Raw genomic sequence first — 13,193 nt, 5'->3', positions numbered from 1 at the left:
AAATTCTATATATATATATATATATATTAGCAAAATTAGTAATTTACATAAGAAACTTATATAATTTAATAAAATACTTTATTTAAAAATAAATATCCATTTATTCTTTAAAAAAAAATCTACTTATTTAAATATACATCAGTTTGAGAATACATACTTGATCACTTCGACCAATGATTGTTTGTTGGTGACTCTTTGTACACTTTTGCTTCTCCTATTGATATTCCATTAAGTGGAAGATGTACCTACAAAGATACTTTGATGTCAAAGTAAGACATTACAATATACGAGTATGAAAAGACGTGCGATATTAGGAGGATAACACTCTATTTATAACAATTTTGAGTTGAGTTTTTTTTTTTATTTTTTTTTTTATAACTAAAGTCGTTGTAAGGGTTCACTCATTCAGGTCTTAATGTAATTTAAGAGCCATTACAATTCAACAACGATAATGATTGCTTGGAGCTTTTGTTGTTACGGATAGAGTCATTGTGTCTTAGTTTGGATAAGGGCTAAAGAGGTTTCCTTGAAACTCGGATAGTTTGGTATCCTCAAAGCTCTGAACATTGCAACTGATGAACAATTAGTGATTTCATCTTCTGGTGATGCCAACCCTTGCTATTTCGATCTTCAGATAATCCATCACACTAAGTTATAGTCTAAAGTGATTTGGATTGGTAATGGTCTAAAATGCAAAGTATGCAAATTTTGAAGTAACAAATTCAAGGTGGATTTCTTCCAAGATGTATTTCGTCCTAGCTCCTCGAGACTAGAAGTCTTCGAGAGAGTGACATATCTAAAATGTGGGGTGACCATGTGGCTATTTACTTGTTACAAATTTATTGTGTTCTGCCTGGAGTCATTTCATTTTTCCTGATATAACATCATGGAAGTGACAAGTTTAATAGTTGGATTTGGAAGCATGCTGCGGCGATCTTGAGCATTAGATGATCATAATTACAGTTAAAGTTCCCATAAACTTTTATAATTTTGGATTGCTTGTTACCGATAATTGGATTTGAATGATTTTTTAACTTCCTTTTGCTCCCCTGTTAAGGAAAGTAATTTCTTTTCTTTCCAAGTTTTGTATTTATTGTCTTTGCTATTGGTGTCTTCTTCTGTTTTTTGTTTTATTCATCAGTTGTCTAACTTCTTCTTCTCGTATTCTAGTAAGTTTCGAGCTTTTCTTTCTTTGTCATTTTTATAACTTTAAAATTGAAATTTCATGTACAAACGAAGTCCACGTGATTGAGATGATTTTTGTAATAGTCTACAATTTTATACTTTTGACAATTCCATACAAAATTGAGTAATTGAACCAAATTCTAAAACCATGTTTGAGAATGGTTATGTTGCCGATTTAAAACTATGTTTGAGAATGGTTATGTTGCCGATTAGTCATATAAATTGATTATTCTTGATACAATAATTGATTAATCCAATTTTACGATTAATTAATTGATTAGGTCTAAAATAACCGATCAACCAATTGTATCAAGTCATAATTCTTATAAAAAATGAGTCTTTCTTGGTCCTAGACTTTTGGTAACAAACATAAGCTATCATACGAGTGAATTAAGACATGGTAGTTGCGGAGTTTATGCCTTTTTAACCTAAAACCCTTTCTTTATAAATAGAGCCTCATATGAGTAACCATTTTTCTATTGATCGTGCCCTATCAAAATGCTTTGGAGCTTCAAGATCAAAGTATGAGGATGCTTTCGTGTTCAATTCCATTAATCAGATGTTGGGGTTTACTTTGTACGGATTAATCACTTTCTTATATATACCATTAGTAGAGATTGAATGATAGTTAAGATCATACTCTAATATAACTAATTCACAAAATAACTTAGTTGCAAAATCTCTCTTCTTCATCATAGATCAGAGAAGTAATTTGAAGGTCTATTTTTTTTTTTGGAATCATCTCTTAACATTATTTTTTTCTCAATCATTTTATTTAAATAAGTGGCACTACAAAAAATACAAAAAAAATATCTATTGTGACACTCATCTTTTAATGTCTCTCAAAACACACTCTCTCCAAAAAGATCTCATTCTCCGTTGCTTTTGCTCAATAACACGATATCTTATTGCTTTTGCTCTCACTCTTGATCGATATTCGTTGTCCTTCACTCTCAGATCTACGTATACCCGTTGTGTTTCTTCAACCACAGCTCCGGTTCAACCGTCAATGCTATTCTCGACCTCGCCGTCATTGTTGTGTTGTGCTGCTTCTTACCTATTTTCTAAAACTAGCAATAATTTATAACGGCACTTGAATATCTCACTCTGCTTTGTTCGATTTGAGTGTGTTCGTTCAGGGATTTGTATCTGTGTTTTTTATTTAATCTCTCATGCATTTGCAAGTAAATGAGAAGCTTGGCTGATTTTTTTTTTGCTATTTAATTTGTTTCTTATTTTCGGAGTTGTGATTGTGTTTGAGAAATTGCTTGCTAACTTGTGCATGTGTGCAATCACCGGAAGCGGAAGCGAACACATCGGCGTGACGAGGGTTCCAAATGGAGGAATAGACGTTCTTTGAAAGTGCAAACAGAAGTAGGACGATTGAGAGTTCATAATTTGACGGCGTCATCCCATGAACCGGAGAGGAAAGAGTCACGACAAGCGGGGTTGAGCGGTGGCGACGGCTATGTGGTTTTCGTAGAATGGACTGACTTGACGGAGTAACCATTGAATGGGGTTTTGAAAACCGGCATCATTTTGAGAATTGGACTTTGGTTAGGTGAAAGAGTGAGTGTTAGGTGTTTGATGTTATGCTCCTGAGGTTGGTTCTCTTTGATTCGTCATATGTTTGTCAATGAGGTGTTTAAGGATAGATATATAGTGGCAGCTATGCAATGCAAGATTGAAGATTACCATTTAGTCATAGAAAAATATGTATTGGTTTCTCAAGTATGCTACCCCTTTTGTTTTTTATAATAACTTTGCTTATTTGAGATATATTGTTTAATGAATGATTTCTATTTGAGATATATTGAGGATTCACTGTGATTTGTTTATTGACTTGTTTTCTCTTTATATATGACTTCGTTTCTTGTTTTGTTTGCAGGCTTCCAAAATCTGGGTTCTACATTCAAATTTTCTAACAATCAGGTTTTTGCTTCTTCAACTCTTTTATTATTACATCTCAATTACCCTCATTTCTACTATCTTACTCTTATTTTGAACCCATCCTATGTATACAAAAAACTCATTCATCTTTCAATTGTTTAAGAAATGGGGTTAATTGTTGTCTTCCAGAAAATATTTTGAAGGGGGGTTCCAAGCACTCTTCAATAATACATTTTCATTCAGAAATGGGCAAAATTGAACTATGATGTTATGCTAGATGCGTTTTTTTCTGTTCATTGAGGCTGGTTTACTTAACGTGAGGTATAAGACTTGGATGTTCACTTGGCATACTGTGTGTTGTTTAGCTGGGCTGTAAGTTTATTTTGTCTAATCTTGTTTTGCAGTTATTATTTATAAATGTTTTTTTATACCAATATAGTCTTGGCATACTGTGTGTTTTTTTATACAAATATAGCTGGGCCGTAAGTGTATGGTAGTATTTATTCAGTTTTGGTTTCTTCTATCATTTTTGTTGCAACAGTATTTTAATTTCCTTTTTCATAATTTATTTATTTGGATAGTGCAAAGGGAAGAAATTTCAGGATCCTCTCGGTGCTTCTTTTTGTTAGTGGAGAGGGAATATCTTTGTGAAGTGTCTATATAGATAGTTTGTGTTGCAACTTTCATATTGTGTGTTTTTATTATAAATTTGTGTAATTTGGACTGATTTTTTGTTATTGGGTTTGTTTTTAGATTTGGGGTGAATTACCATTTCCGAAGTGTAAAGTAGCATTAGATTCTGTAATATTCTCAGATAAAGCTTCTGCTGAGAAAGTAGCATCAAATTTTGCAGATATAGTGAGCCAAATGGCTCAAGATGTGAGATACTGCTGCTTTTAAATTAGCATTTTTTCAGCTCTTATTTCTTAATTACGTTGCTATAGCTTTAATTTTGATGCTATAGTTTTGCTCTCTCTGTCTATGTATGTGTATACAAAGGATATTTTTTAGATGCTTCAAATGATCATCTGATTGGAATTCACTTCACATTTATGTGATGTGAAGAGTGTGTTGCTCTTTATATTTTCATTCTTCTTTCTCTTTGAATTGTCCAAATCACTTATGGTTACCAGTAATGGATCGAGTGATAATTGTTATTTACCATAGCTTGGCAGATTTTTGTTATTTTATTTTAAATTCAGCTCTATAGCTGAGGGAAGGAGGGGACTGACAACACCCCCCCAATCGTTACAACAATGATTATAGACAATTCAAGTTAGAGCTGTTTCATTGGAACCTGAATCAAATAAGTATTTACTTGGAAGGCAAAAATTTAATGGAACTGCGATTTGATTGCTTGATATAAAATTGAAATTATATTGAAATATCATTTGAATATCGGCTTATGTGGAATTCCACTTCTATAACATCTGAACACACAAAATGCATACATATTTATGTACAGGCCTATAACCATGCAATGAGATATTGAATCGTTTGCAGCGTTTAGTGTTTAATCATTTATATCTATCATGAAATCTATTTACTTGGTTATTTTTGTTCTGTGTTACGTGTTCTAGTCTTGCATATATAGTATATGGTACTGGTATGCTCACTTATAAGGATAGAAAAATGGATAGGAATGTGAAAGCAAAATATGCATTTTAATTGTAATAGTTCGTAAATACTTGGTTTCACACATACCTCACAATCCTCAATTTACATTTATTTAGTTCTCAAAGAATGGTTTTCTTGATTTTCTTCTCCTCTTCTTGACAAGAGAGTTGATTTTAGTGAAATTTGAGTTTTGATGTACTGAGATGATGTATCTATTTTTTACAATCTTTAAATTCTGTAGTACATATTGTAGTTTAAGTAAGCATCATTTGCAATCTCATTTTCCAGTCCACTCTTCTAGTTTGTGCATAAGCAATCTAATTATTGATCAAATAACATTTTGGAATGGTATTTTTCATTATATTGCATCAGGTGGTTGTTTGGTCGAAAGAGATTGGTTAATGAATATCGATGGAAAGAGGCCGTTGGACCTTGGAAGGAGAGACCAGGGCACTTTGGTGATGTATGGAAGTACTGGACTCATGATGGACTTGGCTATTTTGAGTTTCTTCAAGTATGTGCCTCTTTACAAATATTGATTCAACATTTCTGATGTTCAAATTTAGTTTAAATGTTTTCACTTTGTGCTATACAAGTAAAGTGATTAGTAATTTAAATTTAATTTACTGGTATTAATAATTTAGAATTATAATTAGTAGGGAGATAAAATAAAATAAATTTAATTTAATAAATAATAAAAAGTTTTAGTGACAGACAATATCGTAGGAATAGATCAATTTTTTTTATTTATATTATCTTATTTGTAGTGACAGACGATATTAGAAATAGATAAATTTTTTATTTATATTTATCTAGTGTTTAGTGACAGTCATCATTGTAGATAGAAATCAAAAACATGTAGTGACAGACCTCAAAACATGGAATGCCCGTCCTAAAAGTGTTGCAAGACGCCCCCTTAAAGTTGACACTTATTCTGGGTGACACTCAAAGTATTATTGACCTATACCTACAGGTTTTAATGTTTAGTGACAAACTTTGTGTGTCACGATAAGTCAATTTTTTTGTAGTGTGGTTTATGTATATATATTTTTAATTTATATTTTTTGTTATTTCGTCTTTTGAGTGTGACATTATTTTGTTCGTGTGATGCATTGTTTGATATTTCTATTTTATTGTAGTGTTATCTTGTTTACGTTGACATATTAACTTTGATTCAGTACAAATAAATTCAATCAATGACTTTAGCGTCATCAACATTATATATCACTTTAATTTCATCAAATTTGTAGACATTGTCATTTTATGCTATTAATCTGGATACTACGAGTCTTTTCGTAAATTTCTTCTTTTCGGTTTGAAATAATTTAGATTTGTGGTGTTTTCGATTGGTGTATTATGTTAATTTAAATAAATAAATATAATTTTTTTAATAAAAATTAATTCATAAATAGTCAAAATTTTAATATTTATTTAAAATTTATTATTTATATTAATACTATATATTTGTATACTATTTATTGTTAAAAGTTTAGCGAGAATTACACTCACATTCAATTACAATTCATGACATTAATATATCAGAAATAAAAAAGAACCTTTTGTAACCAGTGCATTTTGAAAATAAACTACTAAATATCGTATTCCTCATTAAACATTAATATAAAACTAATTTATACTTTTAATAAAAAATAAAAACTAGTTTACACAAAAAACTACTTTACGTTATCTTCTCTCGATTGTTAAAAAAATAAAAAATCTTCCTTTAGAAGACAACTTAAATTTATTTATTTTTCTTATCAAAACACAAGTGACTTTTTTTATATAAAAAATTGGAAATCTTTGTTGGACTTTTATAATTGATACTCAATTAATATTATTTTTACAAAAAGAATTAGTATCTCTTTTAATATTATTAATTCATATATAAATCTCAAATAAAATCAAGAATGATAATACGGTTGTTACCGTCAATTTCTCTACCCCAATCTTCATTATTAGATAATAAATAAATATTCCCCGTCTTTATTATAAATAATACATAAAACGTGTATTTTGCTCAAAATTTCAAAATTTCATTAGAGATGGAGAGAAAATATTCTTTCTACAAGACTTTGAAAGAGACAATGAAAAGAAAACAACAGAGCAAGAACCAGAATAATAAACTTTCTTTCACCGAGGAAGACTCTCTTTTTCTTTTAGAAAAGTATTTCTCATTCTTTTATTTTTATTTTTATTTTTATTTTTTATACTCCCATTATTGATGTGTTTTGATGTTCATAGATACGACGCAAGCACCGTGTTGAAGTTGTTGCAAGAAATAGCGAATCATGCACATTGGAAAATTAATTGGAACGAGTTGGTAAATAAATCTTCAACTGGTATTTCGAGTGCCAAAGAGTATCGAATATTATGGCGTCATTTGGCCTATGGTTATCCCTTGATTGATGATTATTTTGAGAATCAATATTCTTCACCTATGGTTTGTATTTATTCAACTTTTTATATTTTTTACTTCTTTTTCGATTTTCAAAATCATTGTTTTTTTTTTTTTCTGTTTAAGATTTATTTTAGACGTAATATCTTGAAAATATATTTTCTATGTGTAAAATTGTATGTAATTAAACAAATTAATATTTGTATTTTGGATAAATTATTTGTAATGTGTCATTAAAGAAATATTGAAGTTTCGTTCAAATTTTCTGTATCATTCACCTGAATTTTAACTTTTCAAATTTGAATCTCCAGTTTGAAATTTGGTACAGTATATTTTGACAAAACAGTTTTGTTATTAAAAATTAATTACTCAGTGTATGATGGTTTAAAAATTAGAAATTATGTTGAGATATATTCAATTTTAACTGTAGATTTTCTACATCATGAAATTTAACCATAATTATGGCAGACAGTATTATTTTTTTCTAGTAAAAATTAGTACGTTTTTACGATCTAAATATATTGAAATTATTATCTAAATTAAGTGATTGAATTTAAATAGTTAATGAGTTCCAATCATAATTAAAATAATTATGGATCTTATTTTATTTTTTCCACCTAATTGATAAAGTATTTAATTTGTACTTTTGAATTTTGGTTGTAGGATGATGATAGTGACTTGGAATGTGAACGGGAAACTTTACCAGCCATACCCCAGCAAACTGCATTGCAAGCTTCAGCATGTGTGGAGGTACTTATATAATTTAATAAATATATAATTAAATTTTTATCCAAATATCTTTACCCTTCTAATAATTTTATTTTGACAAATACTAGCCATTAATTAATAAATCAAATTATAGTTGTACCATAAAAATAATAAATCAAACTAAAAAGATTTGATTGAAAATTTGAAATTAATACCACAATGAATATGTTGTCTTTTTCAATAAAAACGTATTTTCTATTTATTGATTCTATAAGGGAACCATATTATAGCAAGATCCTTTATATATCTTGTGCTTTACGGCACATTTTTCAAATTTTGACTAAATATTCCGAATTGTGTGACAATTTAATTTAGATTTTTTAAAAGATGGTAATTTAATTTGAAAGAGCAATTTAAAGTAAAAATATATTTTTTTTTTATAAAAAAAATTGGTTGAACCAACCAAATATCAACCAGACTGAATCTGATTTTGAGAGATTGAAAACTGGTCGTGGTTGAATCAAATGACTGATTGATTTTTAGGTTCTAAAAAACACTTGTTAGAATTTGATGATAAAAAACTCATTCTCAAATTACATTTTTGTTAGTTTATATTTTATGTTTATTTTTTAAAACGGACATTACACTAATGTCACAATATTTAGTATTAAGCTTTACTTTTATCTCACTAATATTTTTGTTACTAAGTTTTACATTACACACACATTAAAAGTGTCCTGCTATAATGAAAAAGAAAAGAAAAATGGATCCACAAATTAAAAGTGGGCCCTATGTTCTAATATGAGATTTAAGCTATGATTGATTAAGATTGTAAACTTTATAGTAATAAGTTGATTCTTGTGAATTCAATAGGCAATGATTGCATCTGTATCAATGAGCCAATCTACACCAACTAGCTTAACAATTGAAGCTCCTTTAACTATAAATGTTCCAACACATGCTTCATTTAGTACAACTTATTCACAACCTTATTATATACAAGAGAAAAACATTAATTTTCCAGTTATTGTTGAGAGACAACCAAGGTCAAACATCATCAATGTACCTTCAACAACAAAAGATTTACAAGAAAATGAATTAGTTAATCACAACACACCAATTCAAAAGAAAAGAAAAATATGGTCAGAGGAAGAGGATATGCAACTACAAGCTGCTGTTCAGAAATGGGGTGAAGGGAATTGGGCCCAGATAGCTGGAAGAGATGATTTTCCTGTTGATAGAAATGCTGCACAATTGTCTAAGGTAATTTTTTTTCTTCTAAATTTGTGAAATTTTAATTTCCTTTATTTACTACTAATAGTAATTTATTTAATTATAAACTTTTAGTTAAAAAAATTTAAATGATAAGTGAGTTCTTTGATCTTTGATGGGTTCATGTTAAGAGAAGTCAATCTATTAAATAGATTTTGTATCTCAAATGATTAGTCTCCTAGTTTCGACTAGAAGATACCGTGTACAATTAAAAAAAATATTTTGACATATGTTAGCAAATGATGAATTGTTTCAAATTAAGATTGAATCGATAAGAAGTATATGAGTTTGATCCCTAATTAAAATAATTATTGTCAAAATTTACTTATCTTTTAACCGACTTAAAAAAATAAGACGATTAAGAGAAAACAATTGATGAATTGTTTAGTAATGTGCATGCCATTTTTTGTTTTCATTTATTATTGGAAGTACTATTCCTCAGCTTGATCCTTATTGACTTAGTTACAAAGTAAGTATTGTAATTGCTGAAATCTAATTTCCTTGTCTAATTTTGCTACTCTTTTTATTTTTATTTTTATATTGGTCAACTTAAATTAAATTGTTAATGTAGCTAATGAAATTGAATATATGTGACAAGTGACTAGTTTTTGTTCTTATGTATTATTTATGCTACATGTTCTCATGTTTATTCAAATTTTGGTTGCAGAGATGGAGAATCTTAAGAAATAAAGCTGGAAACACTAATTGATAAACCATTTAATCAAGCTCACTCAATATCAGTTACTTGATAAGCAAGTCAAAAAGTTAAATATTATTTCACTAAATTATTATATATGTGAATCTCTACCATCTTGTAATAATTTCTAATGTAGTCATATATTAAATCACCTAATCTAATAGTTCAATATAGTTGTTACTCATAACCTCTGTTTAGTTTTTCAGTTGATGACTGTGAACAATGCAAAAATCAATTATTAGGCACTGATTGTTTTTTTTTTCTTTATAAATTTGTATGGACATATATACATGTGGAAATGCCAACCATTTTGATAAAGAAGACTCCACTCTTTCTTTTTTATTTCTAAATTTTACTTCAACCCAGTTTTAATATTGGATTAGAATTTCACGTAATCAGATAGATTTTACATAAGAATAGATTCCAATTAAGACTATAAATATTTGATCATCATATTTTTGATAATTTTATAAAATATACTATATTCAGTCTCCAAACAAGTAATCATATTTTTTGTTTTAAGTACAAGTAAATACAATTTACTTTTATTCTATTATATTTAAAATATACGCGATTTATTTTATTTTATATGATTTATATCTTATTATATTATTATTTTATTTAGATTTAATTGATTTTTTGATAATTTATTTTAATATATTTACTAAAATAGTTCTTCTATTTTAAAATTGAACTTTTTCATCTTTATATTTTCACATTTGTTATTTTAGAAATGGTGACTGTTAATCTAAAAAACAGTAATTTTTTACGGTAAAAATTATATTTTCCCTTCAAATTTACAATTCGAACTATGAATCACAATTCTTTAAGTTAAAAATGCCTATTTTATATGCTAAATTTTAATTTAGAACCAAAACTACATCGAATATGAAAAAAGAGGGTATAAAAATTGATTTTAAAATAAAAAGACTATTTTTTGTGAATGTGGTAAAATAGAAGATCAAAAATAATATTACGATTTTTATTTATCTCAAAAATATATTATAATAGTACAATATTATGTAAATTTATATTAAATGCATATCAAACACATACATGATAATAGATCCACCTTAATTTTATACTCCTACATATTCATCTTCTTAAATAATAGTACTTGTTAAAAATTAAATAATAATAATAATAGATCCATTCTAAAATTAAGAATCTGTTTGGTTTAATTTTAAAAAAGCAAAAATTTATTTGAAATGTATATTTCAAAAAATTATTTTTAAAAATTATTTTTGAAATTACAGTTTTTAAAACAGAAAAAGTAAAAAGAGTTGAAAGTTGTTTTAAATAGCTATTTTCACTTTTTTGAAAACATGAAAAATATACTATTTTCATTAATATTAATGTTAATTAATGTCAACAACTAATTATACAAGAAAAGATAATATAACATTACTTACTAATTGACCGTAATTAAAAACAATACACCTCATCATCTCACGAAATTTTGGTAAGATAATTTTTATAGTATAAAAAAAGAGTATTTTAGTGTTCTTAATTTTGTAATTAATAAGTGTGATATTTTTTTCCACATCAATATTTATATATTATATATTAAGTAGACTAAATCATTTGAGTTAGAATTTAATTTCTTTAATCTAATATTTAATTTTCAATTGTTTGGTAATTGACACATTCATCTCTATTCTACATTTAGAAGTGCTATGGGAGTGACATGATGTACAACTTTTCTTCAAAGTTAACACTCACAAAGTGTTTATGGAAATGTCTCAATGGTGAAAACTGATTTTATTTATTTATTACAAGGTGGTTAGTTGATTCCAAGATGTTGCTTGTTATGGCATGTAAGATTGAGAGGGTCAAGAAGCTTCACTTCATAAAGTTGCTTCTTTTCATGGTATACCTATTTTACTTGGTCCTTCTTTTTACCTTTTAAGTTATTTGTTTTTAAAGATTTATACTTTCTTCATCTGCTCATGTCTATGCTTTCTTTTTTTTCACTATGTAATAAAATTATCATGCCTTTACCACAAATTTGCTTGGTTAAACAAGAAGAAAAAGTTTAGAACTATCATTTGTTTCTTAACGTTTTAAATGTATGGAATTTTGCCTTCACTTCATTTAAATTACAACATCGAGACCATTTGAGGAAGAGTGCATTACCTATCAGAGATCACAATGTAATGATAACTTTTTAATAACTTTGCCTTCACTTTATATGCCTTTTTTATGTTTCTTGAATTTAAGCATTTGGTTGAATGAAAATGCATGAGGCAGACGCTAATGTAGTAGATGGAAATGAGATTGAAACTAGAGTTTCTAATTGTCACTATCCTTTGTGGTAAAACTGGACATATATATAGCCCCTGATTAATTTTACTTTGTTTTTATGATTCTCTCTTCATTTGCTTCTGTTTTTGTGGGGACAATGAAGATTCAATTCAAAGTGGTTATTACGACAAAGAAGTTGTATCTATGCGAGTTTTAGTCCAACACTTCTATGAGATAAAATATGTATTTCCAACAGTTGTTGAAAGGTAAGATTACTATTATATCATTATATGAAGCTTAATTTAGTGACTTACTAAATAAAAAACTTATGAAGAAATCAACATTGTACGAATTTTTTCTGTTATTAACATTCCTGAGAGATGGAGTATTATTTAGTTTTGACTACATTTATTTAATTTCAAATTTCATTCTTTATTTGTAATTCACATCTCATTTATTCATTTATCTGTGTTGCTGTTATAGTGTGGTATTATTTGAAAAGAAAATTTCATTGTTGAGAGGGTTTTCTCTTGATGTTTTTTTGGTTGTTGTGATATATATATATATATAGCATGGGATAATTCTACATGTATGAGAAAAGGAAGAAACATTGTTGGTTGCCAACCATGGTTTACAGGTTAGTGAACTGAAAATGGTAGGCATTTTTTCAATCACTCCTTCTTTTTCTCTTCCTTCATTTTCACTCTTTTCTTCTTTTTCATTTTGTTTTAGTTGGTTTGACATTCTATTTTTCAAATGATAACAAATTTATACTATCGTTTTTCTTTCTGTCTACTCTATTAGATTTGTTTAAGAAGTGTTTGACCCAAGTTGTATATTAGATTCTTTCATGTTGTTCGATTTTGTTTTTTTTTAGTTATTAATTAATGTGATTATGGTGGATTTCAATTCAAGGTGGTTATCTGTAAATAATTTACGATATACTAATCATTGTGGAAGGAAGAATTGTTTTGCGGGAACTTAACAGGAGGCATAAGTCTAGATACTGGAAATACAACTTCTGTTATGACTTAACTCTTACTTTATTTTTGTTTTTCAGGTTTCCTTTGTTTCTATTCTACTACTTGGAGCATATGTGTAAATAAAAAGAGAGACTTATATATATATATATATATATATATATATATATATATATATCTTCACTCATTAGGATGATTTTTTTTA

General features: G+C 27.8%; 1 protein-coding gene across 15 annotated transcripts; it reads left to right on the top strand.

Moving 5' to 3' along the window:
* Positions 1-1,574: 1,574 nt before the first annotated feature.
* Positions 1,575-9,944, top strand: LOC101491410 (uncharacterized). Of its 15 annotated transcripts, none has more exons than XM_027331691.2 (8): positions 1,580-2,788; positions 3,074-3,117; positions 3,265-3,396; positions 5,065-5,206; positions 6,934-7,132; positions 7,751-7,837; positions 8,669-9,058; positions 9,735-9,944. In XM_027331691.2, the coding sequence occupies exons 4-8, from the start codon at positions 5,094-5,096 to the stop codon at positions 9,774-9,776; spliced, it is 831 nt and encodes a 276-aa protein (XP_027187492.1). In that variant the 5' UTR covers positions 1,580-2,788; positions 3,074-3,117; positions 3,265-3,396; positions 5,065-5,093; the 3' UTR covers positions 9,777-9,944. The 15 variants fall into 15 exon arrangements, with proteins under 15 accessions (XP_073221098.1, XP_027187492.1, XP_027187494.1 ...); XM_027331687.2 differs by having other exon boundaries at positions 1,582-2,788; positions 3,829-5,206; XM_073364995.1 differs by having other exon boundaries at positions 1,582-2,788; positions 3,265-3,447; positions 3,829-5,206.
* Positions 9,945-13,193: the final 3,249 nt, after the last annotated feature.

Source organism: Cicer arietinum, chromosome 2 (genome assembly GCF_000331145.2).
Source record: "Cicer arietinum cultivar CDC Frontier isolate Library 1 chromosome 2, Cicar.CDCFrontier_v2.0, whole genome shotgun sequence".
Taxonomy (NCBI): Eukaryota; Viridiplantae; Streptophyta; class Magnoliopsida; order Fabales; family Fabaceae; genus Cicer; species Cicer arietinum.
The sequence above is the reverse complement of the archived record's forward strand: the minus strand, read 5'-3'. Positions and strand labels throughout refer to the sequence as shown.